The sequence below is a fragment of the Centruroides vittatus genome, unplaced genomic scaffold, assembly GCF_030686945.1.
Source record: "Centruroides vittatus isolate TY-2023 unplaced genomic scaffold, ASM3068694v2 contig_808, whole genome shotgun sequence".
NCBI lineage: Eukaryota > Metazoa > Arthropoda > Arachnida > Scorpiones > Buthidae > Centruroides > Centruroides vittatus.
The window spans coordinates 326,327-351,753 of record NW_027122526.1 but is presented as its reverse complement, the minus strand read 5'-3'; the positions used below and the strand labels follow the sequence as shown (position 1 = coordinate 351,753).

The following is a 25,427-nucleotide window of genomic DNA, read 5'->3' as shown; positions in this document are numbered from 1 at the left end:
TTATCTATGTCAGAGATATTACAATAGATAACACTTAACAAAACTGTGTTATAGCGCTGTTCAACAACAGAGATAGAAAGCAGTTCCGAGAGATGTGCGACTATACTCATCAGTTTGGAGTTATCGTCATTGGTGATAGTGCTTGTGGTAAAACAGCTTTAGTTAAACGTTTTACAACTGGCACGTATAATTCGTCTTGCGATTCTACGATAGGTGTCGATTTTGCTTTAAAATCAGTAGAAGTAAATAAAGTCAAAATACGTTTACAAATATGGGATACCGCAGGCCAAGAGAGATTCAGGTAGTGTTATTCGAGCTTATAATAGTTATATGTTTTGCTTTAGCTAATGACTCCCATCAGGTTTGTTTTAAAGTCGAATATATGCACTTTTATTTAATGATGGTGTTTATCAATGGCGTAACTAGGCAGGTGAAACAGGTGCACCCGCACAGGGCCCACTTAGAAGGGGGACCCAAAATGCATGTATTTGTTTTATTATTTTCCCAAAACTAATTAATTAAGGGGACTAAATGCAAATTCTTACATAGGACACAGGAATGGCTGGTTACGGCACTGATGTTTATATTAATTAATACGTAATAATAATTTAGAGTATATCAAGAAATTTCGTTTCTATCTACCATAATCTTAAAATTTTCATTATATGTACTTTTATGTTTTTAAAAAGTTTTAATCAATACATTAAATATATTTATCTTCATAAATAAATAATTAAAATCTGTACGTGATATATTTTAAAACGCATCGATTATCATTATTATTAGGTCAATATCTCACGCTTACTATCGCAAGGCATCTGGAGTATTCCTTGCTTATGATGTCAATAATAGAGTTAGTTTCCGGCATGTTTTGGACTGGTTAAAACAAGCAAGAAAATACACAGATAATCCCATTTTTCAGGTTGAAACATCTTTTTTTTTTATAATTTAGATTTTAAATTATGTATTTAATACAGTAAATAAAACCTGTCTAAGACGAAACCTTTAACCTCAAAGCGGAAACTTTGAGGTTGAAGGTTTGTATTCGAATCCTTTACGGAAGTTCTCGGGGAACAAGAGAATAGCGAGGTTGAGGCTGAAGTTTTCAACGCAAAAACGTGTACGTCGGACGTTCAGCGCCGCCTTCCTGTAAGCCTAGAAGTTTGATAATGACGTTCGGAACGTCGAGCACGATTCCCCTGACGTTCCAAACACTATTGTCAAATTTCTAGGCTTACAGAAAGGCGGAATTTTTGCGTTGAAAACTTCGGCCTCAACCTCGCTAATGTTTTCATATCGAATACTCAATTTTTGCATTTGGCGATTTTACAATAAAAATGAGGGCAACTGTGTGCATTTACTTGGTGTAGTTTTAAAATGGTAAAAAAGGAAGAAAAGAAGGAAGGGGGGAATACTAAACTGTTCAAACGGAAGCTGCCAAAGCGGGAAAAAGTTTGGTATCGTGTGATTCCGGTTTACTCAGGTTTTACTGTGTTATGTACTAAGATAAGTATATAAAGTATATAATGAGGAAATAATATAAAAATATTGTTTGAAGTTTATTCATTTAATTTAAAATGGAATTCAACATAAATTATTATCACAAAAAAATTTAATGTTTCTATTGTGTCATATAATCAAACTGATTAGAATCTAATATGTCATCATAAGTTTAATCAGTGTCTTATAAAAAGATTAAACATGTCATGTTTAATATCTGTCTAATTATAAATCGATTATATATGGATTTAAAAAAATCAGAGGTAAAAATAATGCACATTTCGTAATTTAAATAGAATTTTTAAACTCATTTTCTTCATTTTTAGCTAATGAGAGAATCTTATTAAAAAATAATACACTAACTTTACAACAATAAAACAATATTTTATCGTGATATGGTTTTTTTTTAAAATTTTCTTTCTGGTTCTCCCCGTGTGGGCAATAAAAGAGCATTCTTTCCATACTCATCGTGGATTTGGGTCATAATGGGTGCAGTCGGGTAATAAAACGGGCCGAACATATCCGGGACTTGCCGTCCATGAAAAATTATTGCTTACCTGGATTCGATCCCAGATACCCAGAGCGGGAGGCAGGAACCTCAACTGTCTCGGACATCCGTGATATAGTATTAGATCTATTGGAACGGCCGGATGGCCGTGACGTTAAGGTGGTGGTTAAGCCAACCGTTCTGGGAACCCTGGATCGAATACAGACAATAAAAATATCCTAAGAATTTCTTCACGGATGATTTTTCTGGATATGTCGAGTCCCGTTTCTCACCATCCGGCCTCCCTATTGTGGACATAGGTCAGAAACCATAATGAGCTTACTAAAAATGCCCTCTTAGTGCCCACAGGGTGGGTGCTGAGAGGTCCTTTTTTAAAAAAATATTAGCCTAGATCTATTGAAAAATTTCAATACGATATTACAATATTCAGTATTTCCGCTGCACAACGGAAAACTGATTGTTGATTGTATGCTTTCTGATAGTTTATGCCAGTTGTGTAAATAACTTTCAAATGAATACACAAATTTATAATGACTATTTTCATCAGCGTGTGCTAATAATTTACTTAATTTTGCTCATTTAAAAGAGAATTTAGTCAGGAAATATAAATATTACGAAAGAAAAATATCAAAAATTTCTTCCAGAACGTTCTAAATTATTTAATTATTAATTTAGATAAGAGATAGCACCTGACTTATGCCTCTAGTACCAAATTACTTAGTTTCTAATTATTAACTTTAGCATAATAATAGCCTGATTAATTACGGCGAGAGTTTGGATGAGTATCATAAAATTTGTTTTACAACAAAATGAATGTAGAAAAACTTTCTGTATTACGTTATTCTGTGTATTGTCAGATTAAAATTTTACTATATTATAATTATTTGTTTTCCTGTATAAAAACAGACACTGAAAAACATTAATGAGATTTTTTAGTTTTTATTACTTGAATAATTAAATATGTTATGCTCCTGCAAACTTTTTTTTCTTCCGAATCGTTTGAAAGTCTTCAACGACTAAAAAAATTATTAATCTAGTGCAAGTTTTTTTGTTAATTAATTAAATTTATTTACGAAAGTAGATATAAAAGAAAAGTTCTGCTTGTGAAATACATTTTAAAATTTCTTTAATATTAAAAATGAATTTGTTCAAGGGATTATTCATCAAGTAAAGAAGCCATTATCTATATTAGTTTTATATTTCATCTCTGTATTAAAAAATCCATTCTGCTTAATATCTGTATAGAATTTCAGATATTTCATGTAAATATGAAACTAACTCCGAGGAAGAAACTAAAATGAAAATTGAAACTTTTAAAGTAAAAGTAAAAGAAATTATCAAGAAAGAAATTTCATTGAGTTAAAACAATATCACATCCTCTTATCGTTTAGAAGTGCTTCTTGTAGAATGAAACAATTAGAAATAATTGAAAGTGTAGGCCCTATTACTTTATATATCTTAATATTTTTTACTTTTCCGACTCTGTTATATATTGAATATAACAGAGGGAAAATATGATAATCCGTCAAAAATTGACCTCCTCAAGATTTTTATATTTTTGGACTGAGGACCTCGGTTCCCCGAATCCATAAATGTGAAAATCTTCTGGAGGAGGGTCATTTTTGACCGATCGCTGTACTTTCCCTTTGTTAAATACATTGTAATAACCTGGAAAATAAAAAAAAAGCTTTATCTTTTATTGTTCTATGCCAGTACGTACCGTACTTTCGAAATACCTTCCGGAATTTAGTATTTGCTTTCAAAACATACAAATTGTACTTGGCATTTCCATCAAAAGCAAAAATTTGGTCTCTTCCCCGATTCGCTATATTCATAAAAAATACAAAAATTCATTTTCAAATCTCTCGCGCTTTTTTCCCTCACGTGATTATCTATGTAATAGGTTATTTTAAAATACTTAGTAATTTAAAATTATTTTAAATGTATTTAAAATAGGACTAATTTTTGTACATTCGAGCACACTTAAAAAAAGAGCACCCACAAGATAGCTGTATCATGTTCCCTTATCCGGACTGCCCTTTATCCGAAGTAACAAGATCACTCAGAGGATTTTTAATCACTTCTTGTCTCTCGTCCTCTAAAGATGTGGGTGTATGTAATCCGCGCTGTTTATTAGAAAACTGACCAATGGAAGATTTCACAAAATCTCATTATTATATTAATAGCATAGAGAGCTGTTGCCATGTGCCATGACCGATCACTATACCGTAAGATTAAAGATAGAATCTTATAAATCTTCCCGAGAATAGTACTCCATTATGCGGACGGTTATCCAGTGCTCTGTTAACAGCAGTTTCACTAATGTAAAACACTGGAAAGAAAATCGGATTGTACTCTTTCCGTTCGTTATCCGGTGTTAAGCGGACTCGGCTGTATAAACTATAAGAAATTTTGTGTTCAAAATTATGAAAACTAAGTAAACACAAAATACAATAAGTTGTAATTTTATCTAAAGGAAGTTGTAAGTTGTCAAATAAAATTTTGTCAATTTAAGTACTGGTTGCATTAAATAATTCTGATTTCAGAATTATTGCAGGCAACTTAAGTAACCATATGCAACTCTAAATACAGTAGATTAATCGTTTTAAAAAATGCTTTAAATAACTGATATAACAAGCTGAAGATAAGATATAAAATAGAATAAGATGTTCGTAATATTAATAGAAAACATAGACAAGATCGATTTTAATTATACATGTAATGCAATAAGAAATATGTCAAAGTTTGCTTGCTATAATTATGTTTCCTGGTTAGAATTATATACGAATAAAGACTTACAATTTAATGTTATTTATTTCTATACTTCACTTTTAAAAGAAACAGTTAAGTATAATTTAAAGTAAAGAATATGTAACGATATTATGAAAAAGTTTATCATGTGCTGTTTTTTAATAAATCTTCAATAATTGTTCACAGGAAAGAGGTTTTCATAAGATAAATATTAATAATTAGTAATATAATAAAAAATATTGACATTTATCAATATTTTATGACGTAAAAATATTTTTTTCATTCATTAAATCTATTTGCCAAAAACAAATTTCAAAAATTCGGTTATATTTAGTATTAAAATTTTTAATTCAAAATGCTGAACTATTTAATAAAAAAAAAAAATATTATCAAAATCAAACAAGGAAACAGTTTTGTCACGATAAGACAAGCACATTGCCACTTACAATAGATTGTGTTGCACAACATTTCAGTATAGAAATTACTTTTTGCAGTTTATCATACAGTAAAACCTCATTAAACTGGAAGTTGAAGGGATTTTAAAAAAACCCCCCGACTTCGAGTTTAATACCCTATTTTCTCAAATTTTTCTATGGCTGGGAAATTTTATTCCGGTTGACGAGCCGTTTCTTAAGAATCTGTTCAAAAATTGATTACAAAATTGTAATCAGTTTACGGCGCTTTTGAGTACGTTGCCAAGGAGCTTCCTTGTATCTGATCAAAACGCCATGCGTAAGGCAATTAGACTCATTTAGGACGACACAGTTTATTTTTGTTAGGACTAAAGACAAAATTTGTTTTAATAAATGCACCTTAATAATCCATACCTCACCGTAGCGGAAACTGGATTTTTACTTCACTTCGGACTGGTGTATATACAAAATATGGGCTTATTTAGGTAAATTGCCGGACAGATGACCGATGCGATTAAGTCCAATACGACCATCGGGATATTCTCGACTTTCTAGCGGGATACACTGTATCATAGACATATCACTGAATAATTATTGTATCAGTACAATTTCTTCGCTTTTCTGAGTTCATCTTCACTGTGGTCATTAGCCTTAACTTCGCTCTTCTCATCTTCATTACCTTCGTAATATAACTAAACTAACAAAAAAAAATCTAACTCGCAATGGGAAAAAAACATCTAAATTTAAGGTAAAAATTGGTAACTGTACATATAACTGGAAGGGCCACTTTGCCGTATTAATGAAATCATGTTAACCTGATCATTGACATAGCAGTCCACTTATACTCCTAAGTGAAATAAGCAACAACATATGAGCGCTGTATGCTCTTATAAGCGAAGCAGAACACGTGTTTCAGTAACGTAAAACAAGTGATTTTCACATATAAGAGTACGGAAATACGGTAGTATATATAATAGCACCATTTTTGAATGTCTTCTTCGATGATACAACCCTAAAGTTTCCTTTCGCGACGTCTCTGCATTTTTGTAATTGAAAAGAAAAAAAATTCTTTGTAAACAATATTAGACTATATAATACTGTACATTGTTTATTTTAGATACCAAAACAATATCCTTGACGAAAGAAACGAAAACACTTAAAACTACTTTTATTTAAACATCGATTACCTCACTAGCATTCAAACGAGACTATCGTAGATTTTTATTACATTAGACGCCTCTTATTTGAGACGAATTTGGAGAATGTTTGGAAATTTATTTGATCGTCATCCATTAAAACTAAAAAATATAAAGAGAGATTAACTCAGTGGTCTAAAAATCGCACTCCTAGCAACAGTTTATTTTAAAATATTCAGAATTTATCTACACCTTTATCACTTATTACATTTATGATCGCTTGAAATACAATTGAATTGATTTAAAGTGACACTCCTATAAACTATGGAATAAAATGCTTTATCTAACAAAATAATTGATTCAAGAAATAAAAAGCGTGCAAAAAAGAAATCAATTTATCGACTAAAAACAGACCTGCATTGATGTAAAATTTAAATGCAGTTTTGAATTTAACAATTTGTAATTTATTTTTGAATTTAACAATTATAAAACACAATTTATATTTAGACTTAATGTTTTAAAAATGATCAGTCTTACATAAAAAATATAAAAAATTTTAGCCAATTTATATTTACGTAAAAATATCAATTTCATATTTAACATTGAGCGCAAAATCTTAAACACTTTCTTTTAACTCTTTCCGCCCTGTGGACATTAAAAGGCCTCTTTTTTTTAGGTAAGCCCATGGTTCGGCCAGGCTCACAATTGGGTGGCCGGGTGATGAGGGACGGGAGTCAACATATCCGGACGGACCACCTCCCGAAAAATTCCCGGGGATTTTTCGACCCGCCCGGATTCTATCCGGGGTTCCCAGAGCGGTAGGCTGTCACCTTGACCTCTCAGCCATCCGGCTGTCTTAAACATACTGTAAAATATTCTCCAGCTATTTTAAGTGATCAAACAAATTTTTCAGTTTAATTAGCTTGTTTGAAAAATGAGGATCCAATCCTATCTCACTGAGGGTATTATAAAGATGTCAGTCTGGCATTTTGGGAACACTGGTATTGGATCCTCAGAAATTTTCATGGGTAGCTTAGGCCAAGTATCTAGAGTCCCTCCCTCATCCACACACACTAGGCTTAGTTGGATAAAAAAAAAAAAAAAAACATGAAAAAGCCTCTCTTAGAGTTCAAAAGGACGAAAAAGACTTAAAAATCCATCTAGTGTGCCAACTTAAAATAAAGGCTTGTTTGGTTTATTCATATATGGCAATGCAACACGTGGGCGATCTGCCTGTCGGAGGAACGGAGAATTTATTGCTACGGAGGAAAATTTAAATTTCATTTAGTATTGCCAAATAAGGTATCAGTAATGTCTTCACACCTGTTGAAAATACTTGATGCATTGTTACACGACAGTAAAGCTCGGCTATTTGAAAATACCAGCTGAGCTGGGGTTTTTTGCAGCAAAGTCCATGTTTGAAATTAAATTGCATCTGTAATAATAATGGATACACGGTATGTCGGGTATGTTTTCATTTGATTACTATAAAAATCAAAGCATTCAAATAAAGACTACTTTAGCATTAAGCAACCGAACTATTGATATTTCTTGTAATATAAAAATTGTTTAAAGTCTATCATTTTAAAATAATAAATATATAACGACAATCATTTCTAACCAAACCTGTACGGTATAGCTTTATACTGAATTAGATGCTATTATCTTCATTTAACTTATTTTGAAAATGTTACACCATTTCTGTTTTCATACTCTTATTTAATACAAATTATTTTGTAAGTTAATATATTTTTAATGCATAAGTTTCATATATTTCACTCATAGAAAACTTGTTTATAAGAAAAACTAAGTTTCAAAAAATATTTATCATCTGATAAATTTTTATCAAAAATTGTAATCATTATGATAAAGATGTTTTCCAATATGGATAAAAAAAAATTATGCCAGTATTATTTTTTCCTCCTGATTTTTGTTCTCTTAAATTATTTTTGGAATTTTTTTAAAAAGGAAACAATTGCTAGATGCTTGAGTTTATTTTAAGTACTGTATTTATAATAATTCTTAAAAATTTCATAGGTTGTTGGGTGCAAAGCTGATTTGAATAATAGTCCTGAAGTATCTACAGAAGAAGGAAGACAGTTTGCAAAAGTTAATGGTTTTAAATTTTTTGAAACATCTGCTAAAAACAATTTGAATGTGGAGAAACCATTTGTAACAATGGCTACAGATATCTATAAAAAATTCGTACCTATTAAAAATACACCTGATGTACACTTCAGCCAAATAAATCTTAAACCTAAAAACCCACCACCAAAGAAAACATGCTCTATCTGTACTTAATTTATAAATAAATAAAATTTAATGAACTTTTATAAACTTTATTTTATAGAATATTATAGATGTGATTACACAATATTTTTATTGTGATTTTATATAAATGAGTACAGTTTGCAAACCTATCAGTAGTTTTGATTCATTAATTTATTACATCTTAAATTCTAGCAAATATTTCAATCCAAAATATAACATTTGATCAAAAATAAAGGAATGCTAACACTGGAATATTGCATATGCTTATTTTGTGATACCAATAACACCACAGGCAAGTCTTCCTCCAGCATTACCAGTTGTTTTGCTCAATTCATGTCCACCTTTACCTAAGTCGTCAGGATCAGCATGGACCTAAATTTCATCAATAAAAGTTATGATATGCAATATAATAGAAGAATAAACAAGCAAACAATAACTTACCACCATGCTGCGACCAAGAATAGAAAGTGGTCCATAGAGAGTAATCAAGCTATCAGAAATGTTTACTTTTGCTACTCCATCAGGACCAGCCTCTACATTTCCTAAATCACCAACATGTCTACAAATTCAAAATATAAATTGTTCAATATAAAATGTTATTACTCAACTCCTTCCTCCAAAAAAATAAAAAAAAATAAATAAATAAAAAAACTAGCATATTTAAAAATGAGCATTCTTTAAATGAATCTTCATTATATTTTTGTAGTATATTTATTCAATTTTTACTAACTGATATGTTATAATAATAAACATTTTCAAAATACATTTTAAGAATTTATTAAAAGAACTGAAAATAATGTATGTATAAAATGGTTTTAAAAAAAAATAAATAATATTATATATATATATATATAATTTATAAAAATATATATGTTTATAATTTAATATATTTAATATATTAAATTATAAACTATTGAATTTGTTTTTAATTGTAAAATTATGTAAAGCCATCAGAACTGAAATTAATGTAAAAAAATTATTTACTAAAGTTATTTCCAATAAAATACTTAATTCATTTTTAATAGTGTGTATTTATTGTTTTGTAATATACACTTGGCACCTATTTTATATATACTCAAAACATTTTAAATCTGAATATGTAGGTACAAACCTAATTTATTCTTTCTATGGTACTTCTGTCTAATAATTTATCATCTATTATTCATAATTTTATCCTGAGAATAATTTAAGGGCTAGAATATCTTGTACTTTAGTAAAAAAAATTTCTGACTTAGGGTCGATTTACACACAACAGTGACGTGACGGCACAGTGCAATAAGCATCAATAAATATCACACATAGCCAATCAGAGTTTTATGTACGACACTTGTATGGTTGACAGAATACAGATCACGTGTCGTACATGAAACTCTGATCGGCTATGTGTGATATTTATTGATGTTTACGCACCAAACGGTCACTGTGCCAGCACGTCACTAGTGTGAAAAATCGACCCTTATCCAAGTCAACATCATTTACATAAACTTGCTTACTACGAGGGTGAGTCAAAAAGTAAATAGCAATTGGCAAGAACTTTTTGTTTATAAATGATCCAACAACAGTTGAGGGAACTGTGTGGTGAGAAAACTTTTGAACAATAATGCTACACCTCATTCGGCAGGCATCACGAAGGCTCTACTGGAAAAATTCAAATGGATTGTATGGGGAACCTCCCTACAGTCCAGATATTGTGCCTTGTGATTTTTGTGTTTGGCCCATGAAATAGATACTTTTGAATTGCCGATATGAGTCCAATGAAGATATCACAAATGCAACACAAGAATGTTATTACGTGTTGGATGGGAATACTTCCAAGAAGAAATAGAAAAACTCGTGCCACACTACAATAAATGTTTAAGTAAACTTTGTAATTAGTTGAAAAGTAGTGCATTGTACATTCACACAAATAAAAATTTTTGACTCTTATGTTTCATACTTTTATTTTTGGAACAAGTGCAACTTACTTTTTGACTCACTCTCTTACAAAGGATAGACAAAGTACAGTACACATTAGAAATTATACAATAAGCCACATACAATATAATGAATTTTACTCAGAAATTCTGAAAAAACTCTTAATTTATTCTGATAATCAAGCAGACAAATAACATTCTATATATCTGCTAAATTTTAAAATGAATCTAAAATAATTATAAAACTACAATATTCTTCTGATTACTTCAATATCAAATGTTTGTGTTCTTTAACTTACAACACTAGAATTATGCTTATTTTAAATTGTAGAATTCAGTCTAAAGGTAAGTAGTTTAATCCAGATTAAAAATTAGTAATTTTTGAGTATAAAATTAGTTTTCTAAATTTTCCAAAATTTTTTAATTAAGAAACTGCTTAGCACAAGATGACCTTTAGTTAAAAATTCTGCAATTTAAATTTTGATATATCTGCTAATTTCAATCAGTTAATCATTGTTCTAGGTGTGTAATACACTATGTTTACATAATGTAAAACTGTATTACACACCTAATTCCTTTAACTATCAGATCATGTTTAAAAATTTACAATTTCTGGCATTTGGCATCTGGTGTAGCATTTGGCACCACATACTTTTAATGTTAAATTTTACATGTATATTGTTTTTATATATTGTATACTATATATGCATAGTTAATTAAAAATAACAAACTGAAATGAATATTTAAAATATTTTAATATACTTGAATGAAGGGGGGCAAGATTAGTGCAAAGCCATATTTTTGGTCAAATTGAACTAATCATACAAATAAAATAATTAACACTTGAGTGTTTCGGCAGACTTTTTAGATTTTAGGCATATTCGCTAGCACTTTCAATAGCTTATAGCTATCATCTTCAGGCAAAAAATCAAATACAATTATTTCTAAATGTTCAGTTTTTAAATCTAAAAAGTCACAATTTGTAATGCCACAACACTTAAGTGTTAATTATTTTATTTATTTGAACATTGGAATGAAGTGTATTTTACAATCACTAATCATACCATCTTCACAAATGCAGTAGGCTAGAATGTAGTTTCAAGACTTTCCAAAAATGCTAGTAGTTGATGGTATTATATATGCCACAGAGCCTAAACAATTCTGGAAGTTTCTGGCAGCAAGACAATGTCAAGCATCATTCATTAGATGCAGTACCACAGGCAGGCCAGATTCAAATGAATAACAAAATCAGAAAATTTGGTCAATGAAAACATGGATTCTGTTTATCAATACCAATTACTGATGCTAGTGAAACAGGTTAGAGTTGCTTGGCATTGTCTTTATCCTAAAATGTGACTTTCCATGTTTCTTCACCAGGTGATCACTTAAGTAAAATAAATTTGGTAACTCATGCCAAGTTTTAACTGGGTTCTGGTAGAGAAACTTCACTGACTTCGGCGTTAAACTATTTCTTTTTTATTATCACAAGCACTTTCGACGATTATAAACTCGTCGAAAGTGCTTGTGATAATAAAAAAGAAATAGTTTAACGCCGAAGTCAGTGAAGTTTCTCTACCAGAACCCAGGTGATCACTTTTTCACAAATGAAATTAATTTTCTATTGTGACTGAAGTAATCGTGATAGTTCTTGTGATTAGATTAATATTAACTTGTGCAAAACAAAGTGTGTAAATAGAACATACATGTTTGACAATTTTTCCCATATTTATGAAATCTAACTATTGACTTTTTCCTCAACACTAATATTTATGGTCTGCTTCTGACAGGCCTAAGTATAAAGGTTCTTATAAAGCTAAGATCATATACTTTACTCACCACACTCAATTTTTCAGGCTAATTCACAAGAAGACAAATTTCAAGTGGTGTCAAGACCACCACTTAGTTCAGTTATAATGCAACATTGTATTTAGTTTAAGTTATCTTTAGTTAATTTCTTGTATGTTCCAGTTTTTTTATTTTTGTCATTGTCCCAAAAACAATAAAGGACCTCAATCCACAGATAAGCAAGTTAAGCTGATATTCATATTTTGTATATTGTAATAGATAAAAAACAAACAAAATCATGGGCATTATTTTAATTTCCCAACAATTAATGTTTTGAAATGAAATTTATGGACTATGAACCCAAAGTTGAGTTTTAATTAAACACTTGGCTTTATTTGGCTAATAAAGATGGAAATAAAGCCAAGTGTTTAATTAAAACTCAACTTTGGGTTCATAGTCTAACAATCAACAAAACACGGTTTCAAAGAAGAAATAAAAATGAAATTTATGAATAAATGCACAAAAATACACACCATCAACATATGATTATTGTTATTCTTTAGAATAAAGATAGTGCCAAGCCACAGAATGCTGACACTGTCTTTGAAAAGACTTCAAAGTGTGCCATAATTCTTTATATAATGCAAATACCCGCTTCAAATTCAGGATATCTAAAATAATAATACAGTTGCAAATATATTCAGTTATAACGCATACCAAACATGATTTGATCAACCTTTCAAACCATATTTCTCCAGATAGTGGAAATGAGGCTTGGTACTATCTTGCCCAACCCCCTCAAATATAAAAAAAATTCAGAAACAAGATGCTAACTTTCCTGGCAACATTTAAAATTGTGTGGCGCCATCTGCTATTATAAAAGTTTAATAAAATATCATAATTAAAAATATAATATGGCAATAAGGTAAATTTTGAGGATAGGAATGGATTTTATAAAAAAATTTAAATGCTAATAAGTAAAATCATCATTAAGTCCAACCCTACTTGAGATATGACACAACCACCCTTTCTCTCTCCATCCTTTAACCATCAAAATTGAATAGCATCAATCCCTTAATACACAACTCTGCAGAGTTTGCAGTTATTAAGCTTCACAGAGTTCAACAAAAAGCACAGGAGTTAAGCTTCAAAGAGGGTGAACAAAATCATGTCCACACCGCCTGAATTTTTTTCATTTCTCTACATTTCAAGGTCCCAATTCCAAAAATATAAAAACCTTGGGGGTCCTTTTTTGACCAATTGCCATAACTTTCCCTCTGTTAAATATAACAGTCACAAAAATAAAAAAATAACATTCATAATATAAAAATGTCAGCAACAATGTAAACAATGGATTGAATTTAATGTGGTAACAGCATGTGTATTGATTACATTTTTTACATGCACTTTTAATTTTTCTACTGGTATTTTTCATATACATACAATAGGTGTATCTTCCATACTGGCTAATGGATTTCTTAGACTGATTCAGCAGATATTCCAGTGAAATCTAAACTTTGGCAAAGAATTTGAACAAAATAATTTTTTTTACTTGTTAAATTCAACACCAGGTAAATAAATTTTTAAAGATATTGGTTTTTATGAAAATCCAAAAAGGTGGAGTTTTTACAGGTAGAAGAGTGGCCATGTTAGTTTCATCTAAAACAAAAAAATTTCATATATCTAATCTTTATAGTTATCTTTCATTTAGAGCCAGTTGCACTAATTTCAATCTCAAGATTTAATACATTTTAATCTGCAGAATTTTCCTCAATGTATTCCATGAGCATAAATCTTTGGGATATACTGCTAAGTAAACTAAGTTCTTCAATACAACTTAAATTTCACACCAAATATCATATAAAAATAAAGTAAAAATATACACCGAGTGCAGCATTAACAGTTCTTTTTATTTTCACTAGCATTTTCAACTAACTTATATTCATCATCTTTAGGTGAATGAAATTAAAAATAGAACACAATATTCTAACATAAACAAAACACACAATTTAAACCAGTGACATGCATTCAGTGAAGCTGTGGAAGCACTGCTTCACTTGTATTTTCTAAAACATATATTCTGTGATTGTTTCCATAAACATATTTAAGTTCTTATATCTGTTTTGTGTCAATGTATCTATTTTTGTTATGTTAATTCTAAAATAAACAGTTTATTTATTTCCAGTATTTCTTTATAATTTTTTATGGAAACACAGCTTCCCTATCATTAAATGTCACTACACACCACTGATTTAAAATCAAAATTAAAAGTCATTATGAGCATGATCAAAATTTGATCATGCAAGATATCGAAACGTCATGCAGCGCATGTGTGGATTTATACCATGTCAAAGATGTGATGCTGGACATACTGTTCAGCCATTTATATACAGCAACCCACACACTGAGTAGGTCAAGCAGTTTGGCAGTATGTACAGCTGATTTTTCATGTGCTAAGTTCACACATGTGCATAATATGGTCAGGGAATCTATTTCCAAGCACAACACTGCATAACAAGAGAGGTGTTAATAGTTCAACTACCATTACTGTACCTTGGATCCCCCTCCATACACATTTGCCATATATTCAGGCAACATAACTTTCTCCTACCCATCCCCACTACTGAATTTATGCAGACTCGTCCGCAATGATCAGGATAAACTCTCCACCTATGAAAAAATCAAGAATCTATGTTGTGCTGTTAAAGAATCTTGTAACAGGGATGAATAAGAGGTACATTGGAGCCACAACACTAAAGCCTGGATTCCACATTACCTGAAAACAAACTCAGAAACAGAACTGAAACATAGAGTTTTCGTTTTGTTTAGTTGCACTTTCTGCCATTACGACTATCAAACTACACATGACAAATTCATGTGACTATGCATCACAAATCCTCGCGTTTTTATTGGTTGCAATACGACAGAAGCGCGGAAAGTAAACGGAAAAGTTAAATAATTTTTAACTCTGCTTTCAGTCTTGTTTCTGTCCAACTGAATGTTCCAAAACTAAAAGTTTTATCAGTTTGACTTTCAGTTTTACAATTATGTCGCAGATTCTGGTAATGTGGAGTCCAGGCTTAATGCTTGCTAGCCATCCAGCACCCAAGCACCACATGGTTAAAGGAAAGCATTCTATGGAGTTTGCAAAAAAAGGTGCTTGAACAGAACTATAACCCATTATGGGCTCAGACACTACTCAGATGCTGCAGCAACCAGAAACTCATTTCACATGGAAAAGAAAAAATAAATAAATCACTCCTTACAACCAGGGCTGTGGAGTCAGAGTCAGGAGGAATTTCTGACCAGGAGGAGGAGTCGGAAAAAATGTGCTGACTCTGGCATTTCTCTTTGTTTTTCCACAGAAAAATTTTTCAAGTTTAATATTGGAAATTGGCAAAATACAGCAATTTTATTTATTAAATATGTAGTTGTTTTCTTTGTAGTATTTGTGTTCAGTAGTTAAATTATTTTGACCTAATTGAATTTGAATATTTTTGAATCATTCTTTTATTATCCCTGCTCTAAATAAGTACTCTATCTTTCTAAATGAGCCAGATCAATTGATTAGAGTATATATTTTTCTTTTCTGAACAAGGGACTGAAGTAGCTAGATCATACATTTTTTAGTTGGACTAACTTTTCTGGAAGGGTAAAATTGAAGTGCAAATGCTGTAGAATAAAGATATGAAGATGTAGAATATCATCATCCCCATTCCTCCTCTTATTAAATTTAATATTTATTTGTATAAAAACATTTATAACAATGTAAGTTAAATATTAAAAATACTAACTATAAAAGTACTTGGGTAAATGCCCCGGGTTCCTTTCAGAGTTCAGAGTAGAGTACTCCCTATGAGTGCCTCTGCACCTCCCCCACAAAATGACTTTGTATTTAATTTTGCTAGAGTGGGAAGTCTGTCTACTAAAATTATCAGGAGTCTGAATCAACTGTTTTTTTTTACAGACTCTAAACCTCTGCTTACAACAACCTTTGATTCATGCAACACTCCCACACTTGACCACAAGAATTTTTATTCAAATGATACAATTCCTCAAGAAGTTATTTCCCATAAGTAAGTGAAAATTTTTTCAAGTATACAAACTTATGTAATTTTGGATTATTATTACTTCTACAAATGAGTCTACCGGAATTCTTTTTTTCGGATTAAAGAGACAATCTTACAGCCTTTAGGTCAGGAACATCCTTTATTGAAGATACAGGTTACATATGCATTTCGATCTTATTTTATCTTTAAGCCCCTCTTCAGTGGTGACATCGAAAAATTGTGGAAAAAAAAGTTTTCCACGATTTTTCCTTCATAAACAGCTACCATAACAGATATTAAATTATTATTAATGCTGTTCATTTCTTTATGATATATTTAATGCTCTGAACTTCTGAAAATTCCAATTGTGTATAAGGTAAACTTCACTTTTAATCATAAAGAAGAAGTCAAACTTAATTTTTTTCACATTAACCCTCTGTTTATGAAAAAAGTCATCTACAGCAATTGAACCTTACAATAAAAAAGTAAAGATCATTGTAAACATTTTATACAACATAATTGAAACATAATTGATGTTTTTATATAGGGCAACCTGCACAATGTGCAGGTTGCCCTATATAAAAACGGCTAAGCAGTAATGTGTCCACCAACATATCTTTGACATGGGTATATATCCACACATGCACCGCATGACATTTCAATATCTTACGTATTTGAATTTTGATCAGGCTCATAATGACTTAATTTCAATTTAAATATGATGTTTATTCCCTTTACTTAAGAATATTGTGATCTATTTTTAAATTGTTTGTCTGAAGATGATGAATATAAGTTTATTGAAAGAACTAGTGAAAATAAACTGTTAACACCATAGTCAGTTTAAAAAGAAAGTAAAAATATATACTGAGTTAACCAGCCGATTTCAGATGATTAAAATTTATTCCATAGATTATTAAAAATCAAGATGGCTGACCAGCTCTGATTCCGATGTGGATAACTTTTATTTAGAATATTTAAAGAAAGTTATTTCTAATATTGGTAAAATATTTTAAAGAAATATCAGATCTTATAACATTGTATAGCAACAGTTTCAACAATTGATTATGATTTAAAATTACAATTTTATGTTAATAGTCAGGATTAAAGGAATCTTATGGTACTTTATAAATGAAAAAGATTATATAATTATATATTTTATATATATATATAAAATATATAATTATAAGATGGTTATTATTCACAAGATATTGTACATGAATATTCACCAAATCTCCCAGCATATATTTTCTCATACATTCAAATCTGTCCCATGCTTTCACTTAGGCTTACTTATTTTTTTCATTCCTTTATTTGTTTACTGTTGTTTTCAGGAAAATGAGTACACAGTAAAGACTCAGCTAACTACAGTATCTAACAAACCAATGACTCATGTAGTGAATATAGCTTACTCTTTAGATTAATGAATGACAGTCAGATTTATCCCACACATAATTATTTCATAGTTTATACAATAATTCATGAAAGTGGCCCTTAGTTACTTTTTGTTAATTTAGCTAGCTGTTAATTTTTGTGACATCTTAATGCTGGGCTACAATTTTTAATCATATTTTTTAATTTATTTAATTTATCAAATTATGGTATCAAAAGGATATACTGTATTTTAAATTATCCTTTACTACTAATTGTATTGGCCTGCCCCTATACACCATACTTTTCCTGATGACAACAGCATCATGCTGGCCGTTTATGAGTGGAGTGCATTTACTTCTAAGCTAATGTTACTGTCAGCACACAACCTGTATACTTTCGTCCGAGCGCCGTGCTCGTTGGCGTTTACTTTAGAGTTATGTGACATCATTTTAAACGAAATTAGTAAGCTCAGAATACTAGCTAGTTTGCTGTTGAGCTTTGCATTAATTCAATATGGCTGCTCCCATGGAAAAAAATGACCTTGTACAAAGAAATGAAAATGGAATTATTTTTGGAAAAATATTGGTAAATTTCAATTATGTTGTATAAAATGTTTACAATGATCTTTACTTTTTTATTGTAAGGTTCAATTGCTGTAGATGACTTTTTTCATAAACAGAGGGTTAATGTGAAAAAAATTAAGTTTGACTTCTTCTTTATGATTAAAAGTGAAGTTTACCTTATACACAATTGGAATTTTCAGAAGTTCAGAGCATTAAATATATCATAAAGAAATGAACAGCATTAATAATAATTTAATATCTGTTATGGTAGCTGTTTATGAAGGAAAAATCGTGGAAAACTTTTTTTTCCACAATTTTTCGATGTCACCACTGAAGAGGGGCTTAAAGATAAAATAAGATCGAAATGCATATGTAACCTGTATCTTCAATAAAGGATGTTCCTGACCTAAAGGCTGTAAGATTGTCTCTTTAATCCGAAAAAAAGAATTCCGGTAGACTCATTTGTAGAAGTAATAATAATCCAAAATTACATAAGTTTGTATACTTGAAAAAATTTTCACTTACTTATGGGAAATAACTTCTTGAGGAATTGTATCATTTGAATAAAAATTCTTGTTTCAACTATTTGCATTTTAGTAATTTATAAAATTAAATAATGCTATGAAAATAGTAGTAGTAAGTAAATACAGTACATCATAAAAACAAATAAAAAGATTATTATAAATTACACAATAAAATTATACAGTTTTATTAAATAGTGATGATATACTATTATTTACAATATACATGTAATAATAATTGAACAAAATCATACAAAGAATCTTTTATACAAACACAGTATGAGTATTTCTACTTTTGTTCAAATAAATATATCAATGGAGATATTGAAACAAATATTTTGAATCATGTTTTGTCAGCAAGATATTGAGATGAATATTTACTCATCTCAATATTTTACTGACCAAGTGTTCTGAAATTTTTAAGATTAACAAACATTCCATTTGCAATGTCATCACACTTTGTTGTAGCTTTTCTGGCAGCAGGATGCATTGTAGTTTCTTCACTTCATTCTTTGTTCATCAAAATAATCTACTTCTATCGTATTATAAGTTTGTATACAAATATTGTGCAGAATGCACACACCAATAATTGTTTTTACAATCAAGTCCATTCGACACGTCTAAAAATGTTAGCAGTCTGAACCCTCCACAAGATGTAGAAATGAAATTGAGTATGCATTTGCACATTTTGATAATTTATTATTGTATAATTGCACACTGTTGAGATTCCCATTATTTCAATATGGAGTTAGTAAATGTTCAAATAACAGATAGATACTATTACCCCAAATACTAATCACAGCTGAAAAATCCATCAGCAGTGTTTACTCTGATGCAATGTTGATTGTTAGAAAACACAGGCATCATGCACTGACCCAGCATTACCTACACAGCAGTCTAAAATTACCATTTTCTCATTACAAACTAAACTTATTGGATAGCAGTGTAATACTTTTTTCTTTTGAAAAAAGCTGCTGCTTCTTTAGTTAATGTCCTAATAGCCATATGCTTTCCATCAATAGAGTCTATAATTCCAGAGAAACCAAATGATTGAGTGTAAAAGAAATTCCATTGTGCTTGCAGCATCCTGCTGTGATGGCCAAGAGATTTTTTTCACTGTCATTTAACACTAAGAGAATTAACAACCTTATTTAAAAATATTCCATGCAGTGTAGCTAGACATATTAAAAATGATTGCCAATACCCTTAGAGAAAAGAAAGAAAAAAAAATGTTTTGTATTTAATATCAATTATTTGTTGATTTTAAACTCACTTCAGTTACATCATAAAAGTGCAACGTCACATCTATTCACTGGGTAAAACAAATTGCATTAAATATGTATTATATATATGTACAATCTGTTATTCTCTTATACACTGCATCTGATTTCATGTATTACTTTCTATAAACCAACTGGAATGATTCTTGATTTGCCAATGTCCATAGGCAGCATAAAACCTGCTTTTGAGGAGACAGGTCATCTTCCAGGAGTGGTAATTTTTTTTGTGTTAAAAATTGGGTTTTTACTTTCAAAACATTCTCTTGTAAGTCTAAGATGCTGTTTAAAATCAGTTGGATTATAAACAGGTACAGCCTCTTCAATAAAAGTTTCTATCTTTTTTATGGATCTTGCTTTTTTTTTCCTCTTTCATTTTTTTCTACAATTATACCCATAACCAGATCATCCTCATCCAACTTGGAATCAAGTAATTCTGTCTGTAATGTAATATTTAAAACAGCAGCTTTGACAATATTATTTGCAGGAAACTGCCATATTTCTTGTTAGCAATTGCATTTAATTTTGAACTGGACATGTAAGCATGAATACACATGCTAATGACGTCACTTCCAGCGTTCAGAAGTAGCACTATTAGCTCAGAAGTAAATGCAGCCTTTGTAACTCCATCCTGGGAAAATTTTTGAACTGAAATCATACTTCTGGTCTAGACTGAAAAAGTTCCTATATAAATTAATCACAGCCTCCTGTCCCTAAGTTTTCCGTATCTGGTCGCAACTTTCATCTAACTGTTCTTGAGATTAAAGGAGGACAGACAACAGACGACAGTGGGAATTTATAGGTCTATAATTTTTTCAAATTGTAGCCCAATAATCTTTGAAAACATTATAATAGTATCAAGTAGCAAGAAATGGGGATATTTAACATCTCATACAACCCTTTCAGGGTTAAGAGCTTTGTTAGGCTTTTCTGATAGCAGATGTATCTTAGGGTATCAGATGCACAAAATAAATGAAGATTAATGTATTAGGGTAGTGGTTTATAATTATATAAAGCCTCCAAACTGCCAAATTATTATGAGGCTAATAAATAATTAGATATAAAATCAATTTGATTATAGGTAGGCAGTTATAGTACCATCTCATGGTAAATTTAATAATTAGAGATGAATTTTTAATTTAAAATGTTCTGGAATAAAACAAAATTGGCCTGGAATGGGATTAACTCAACTCCTGTTTACCATGCACACATGCTGCCAGCTATGCTATCCAGACCTCTGGCCAATCTTCACTTACAGAACTATTAACTAATTGATTTAGGTATGATCATACAGGTATGGCTGACTGTATCAACTTAGCACCCAAAGCATTCAGTCAACTTACTCTTCATTCCAGCATGGGTAAAGCATAAGTCAGCTAAGAATTATATTACAAATTATCATTGGGCATTATAATAGCCTAATAATAATTTGGCAGCTTAATATATTACATTGGTTGTTTTTAACACACAAACCCCCACACTAGGGTAAAGCATAAATGGGCTTTCATGGAGAGCAGTGGGCACTAAATTTTTCCTGTTATAACCATGCAGGGTATTCTTGGTACTGTATAAATCAATAGTTCTGGAAGCAAAAAATGGCCAGAAGTATGGATAACATAACTGGCAAGGTATGTGCATGGTAAATAGTAGTTGTGAGTTCAAGTCCTGCCCTGGACTGATTCAATTTAGAATGTTTAGAAATAAATTTTTGTTTTATTCCAATTATTAAATTTACTATGAGATAGCAGCATAACTGCTTACCTCTAGCCAAACTGATTTATATCAAATAACTTGTTAGCCTTACAATAGCCTGATAATAATTTAGTAGTTCATTTGAAGACTAAATTGAGATAAAGAATAGATTCTTTCATAGTTCAAAATTATTGATACTGAATGTAGTTTTCAGGGAAGGAACTTTGAGATATCACTTGCTGCTTGCTCATGATGCACAATGGCTCTAAAATGGTTTGCTGTAAAACAACCACAAAATGCCATTACTGCTTGCCTATTTTCATAAAAACAAATCATTTTTTGATTTCCCTGGTTCCCCAAAAACAGATACTAATGTTGGTCTTAAAAATGAAGCAGCATAAAGCAGATTTGTATATGTTTATATAAACATATTTTATTTGTCAATATTATTAAACTTCTGGTCTTGACTCTTACGCATGTCCCATTTGAGCATTATGTAAAAATATTAAAATAAAATGTATTTATAAATTATCAAAAATAAAAATTCTTCATACCTGAATATACAGATAATTACAATCACAAAAACTATTTCTTCTTGTTTTCTATATTCATATCTACTATGCTTATGTTATTTTTAAACTCTAAAAATATATTACATGATTCCACTGAACTGAATTAAAACAAAATTTATTTTGTTATATCAAAGCTGAAACAAATAATTTAAATACTAATACACATCATTCTGATTATATTATTAATCTAAACTAGTGTTGTATTTGTAAAAAGATAAATAATCATTTTTGATTTATGCAAATCTAAATGCAAAAGGAAAAAAAATAAAATAAAATGAATTATTGACTTTCAACATTATATAAAAGTCACATTATACCTTTCTTCATCACATGGTGAACCATGGGTCTTTCCATGGGGATTGAAATGTGCTCCAGCACTTGTACATCCATTAGTATTATCACCAAACTCATGAACATGAAAACCATGTAGTCCAGGTTTCAATCCTCTAACCTCACCTTCAACAGTAACAGGACAATTTGGTTTCTAAAAAAAAAAAAATAATAATAATAATAATAAGTGTCTTATGGTAAATTATAAGAAAAAGAACTAAAATTTGTAAACTGAAATGGAAAAAAATGTTTCAAACAAGCTCTTTCTTAATATAAAATCTACTTATTTGAAAATTTAGAAAAAAGGTTCTATTTTTATGTATTAAAAAAAAATCTGTTCAGTTTGTATTAATTTTAAAGAATATTTTAATGCACAGAAATTACCATATGATACAGCACATAAGATGCAACTTATGTTAAAAGTCTTCAATCTTATATATGTGAGGTTGAAATTCCCATAGTGTAATGAATTCTCCCGCCTTCACTAGACTACAGCTAATTTCTACCTTGACCAACTCTCAATAAAAAATAATGATAATAATGTTTAATTAATCAATAATAATAATAATTATTTGCTGTAGCTAAGCAGTTTTTTCATATATTCATGAAGAATATTTTAATTGTAAATGCAAACTCTGTCCTTTTTCTCTAATAAAATCAAAATGTACTTTACATTCTAATTTTACCTTTTAAATTTATTTTTTACTGCAGTTTAACAGTCAAATGCAAAAGATAAAGGATGGCTTTTAAATACACTAAAATGCTTTTTTCCTAAATATTCTATACTGAAATAAAGGTGTCTTTGCTGTAATGCAGTAAAATACAATAATTTTGGATAATACCAATAGTCATTTGTTATAGCAGAGTAAGTGTGATTGATCTTTAAAATCAAATTATTTTATCTTTTAAATGGTGCATTAGAAATTGATAATCTATTACCACCCACACACCCCTCCATATAATAAAGCTACATTGATCTGAAATAGTTGAGTAGAAGACTTCCTACAGAAAAAAAGTGAAAAGTACATTTAAAGATGTTACCAGAAAAATCTGAAAAACTGCAAGGTTATTTTAGGCCATACAATATAAAGTCCAACCTGATACCTTGTAGAACATGTCCATTGAACAATTAAGTGCCACCTGTCTACTCTACTTTTTATTAATTTACTCTGCATTATTTTAAATAGCAAGACAAAATGAAAATGCTGCTATAAATTATTCTTTATTAGATTTTGAAATATTCTAGTTAATAATATATTACACCATTAAAAAAAACTTTTAAGTAGCCTTTTTATAAGATCTATTTTATAACAGTTCTACACATTTTGAAGTCGTAATCAAAGCATGTGATTTCCACTAAAAGGATGATAGATATACTGTATGTTAGTTAGATAATTTGCTGATAAGTTTACACTTATAAAAAGGAAAAAAAAATTTCAATTATTGATAAACTATTATAGGTTTAAAATATAGTAGTATTAAACAATGAATTTAACTAGAAAATAAGTTTAATAATAATAATAATATAATCAAATCCTTTTTGGTTTTCCTTATTATTATTTTTATCATGTTTTATTAGTTCGTCTTCCTTATTTGTGATTTAATTTATACATAAAAATAAATATCTTTCTTCTTCCTATTTTCTCCCTGTGTGTTTTTCTCCCACAAGTTTTTTTCACACTGTATATTAGTATGTTAGGCTAAAAAACAAAACCGTATTATAATACAAGAACATAACAAAAAACTTAATTGCAATTAAATAAAAATACTGTATAAACACATGATATTTAGAGCATTAAATTCAGATTAAAATTTAGGACAAAACTATTGTGTAAACCATTTTTTGTTTTTGCAAATAATACCCAACATCCCTCACAAATGTACACACATTCTGTAATTTTTAAGGCCTAATTGTATTTCATATTAAGGGAAATACAATTAGGCCCAGTTTCTTTTATTGTGTTAACGTGACTACAAGGAAGAAGGAAACTCTCGTACGCTTTTCCTTAAACACATTTCTTAGATAAACAACGGAAGGAAAATTGAACACTCTCTTACAAGGAAGACAAGATGGATGGGTTTGTTAACCGTTTAAGCTATAATTAAGCTTGTATACATAGAACAACATAATCAAATCAATTATCCTTGAAAATAATTAAACCAGCATGAAATTTTTGCTAAATCATTAAATTTAATAAGGATATGACGTTTAAAATTGCTCAATCAAAGCCACCGGTTTCCTCTTACCTTGTAAACAATTACGTAAACCGATGCTAGAAGTATAGAGAAAGTAAAAAAATGTCTTACCAGTTGAGAAAAATGAACGGTACCGCTTACACTTTCTCCTACTAACACGCAAACCGCTTTTAGAGGACAAGAAGCCATGCCTTGATAACGTGAAACGCCAGCCGACACTAGAACAAACAAGATGGAGGAGACGAGCACGCGCACAGATTGCATCATGGATCGATTCCGAGGCTTTATATATGAGATAACTATGGTGCGAAACGAAACGGAATTCAATAAATAAATTTTAAAATTATTTTAACGGAATTAATCGTAAAATTTTTAAATTTATTATATATTTGAATTCATTTATAAATTTAAGATATTTAAATTAATAATATTTTAATTTTAAAAAAATATATATTATTACTAAAAACTTAATTAAACTTAATTTACATATTACGTATAATATATATTTTTTTCTATTTTTATTTTGTGCTTGTAAGAATTAAATATTACGAATTAAAATTATGAAAAAAAATAATATAT

At 29.9% G+C, this 25,427-nt stretch overlaps 2 protein-coding genes across 2 annotated transcripts; one reads left to right on the top strand and one right to left on the bottom strand.

Moving 5' to 3' along the window:
* LOC136982120 (uncharacterized) lies at positions 1-8,813 on the top strand. Its single transcript, XM_067278546.1, has 3 exons — positions 1-301; positions 787-922; positions 8,346-8,813. Exons 1-3 carry the CDS (start codon positions 93-95, stop codon positions 8,607-8,609), a joined length of 609 nt encoding a protein of 202 aa, XP_067134647.1. The 5' UTR covers positions 1-92; the 3' UTR covers positions 8,610-8,813.
* On the bottom strand, positions 8,733-25,147 carry Sod1 (Superoxide dismutase 1). Its single transcript, XM_067278548.1, has 4 exons — positions 24,960-25,147; positions 22,640-22,806; positions 9,021-9,138; positions 8,733-8,951 (listed from the first exon to the last, which is right to left on the bottom strand). Exons 1-4 carry the CDS (start codon positions 25,113-25,115, stop codon positions 8,844-8,846), a joined length of 549 nt encoding a protein of 182 aa, XP_067134649.1. The 5' UTR covers positions 25,116-25,147; the 3' UTR covers positions 8,733-8,843.
* Between the last annotated feature and the right edge of the window lie 280 nt (positions 25,148-25,427).

Bases quoted from the DNA above. Each gene is read 5' to 3' on its own strand.
- LOC136982120 (XM_067278546.1), top strand. From the start codon at position 93: ATGTGCGACTATACTCATCAGTTTGGAGTTATCGTCATTGGTGATAGT. The intron at 302-786 runs GTAGTGTTATTC...CATTATTATTAG, and splicing joins GCAGGCCAAGAGAGATTCAG to GTCAATATCTCACGCTTACT. The intron at 923-8,345 runs GTTGAAACATCT...AAAATTTCATAG, and splicing joins CAGATAATCCCATTTTTCAG to GTTGTTGGGTGCAAAGCTGA.
- Sod1 (XM_067278548.1), bottom strand. From the start codon at position 25,115: ATGATGCAATCTGTGCGCGTGCTCGTCTCCTCCATCTTGTTTGTTCTA. The intron at 22,807-24,959 runs GTAAGACATTTT...TTTTTTTTTTAG, and splicing joins CCGTTCATTTTTCTCAACTG to AAACCAAATTGTCCTGTTAC. The intron at 8,952-9,020 runs GTAAGTTATTGT...GATGAAATTTAG, and splicing joins TTCTTGGTCGCAGCATGGTG to GTCCATGCTGATCCTGACGA.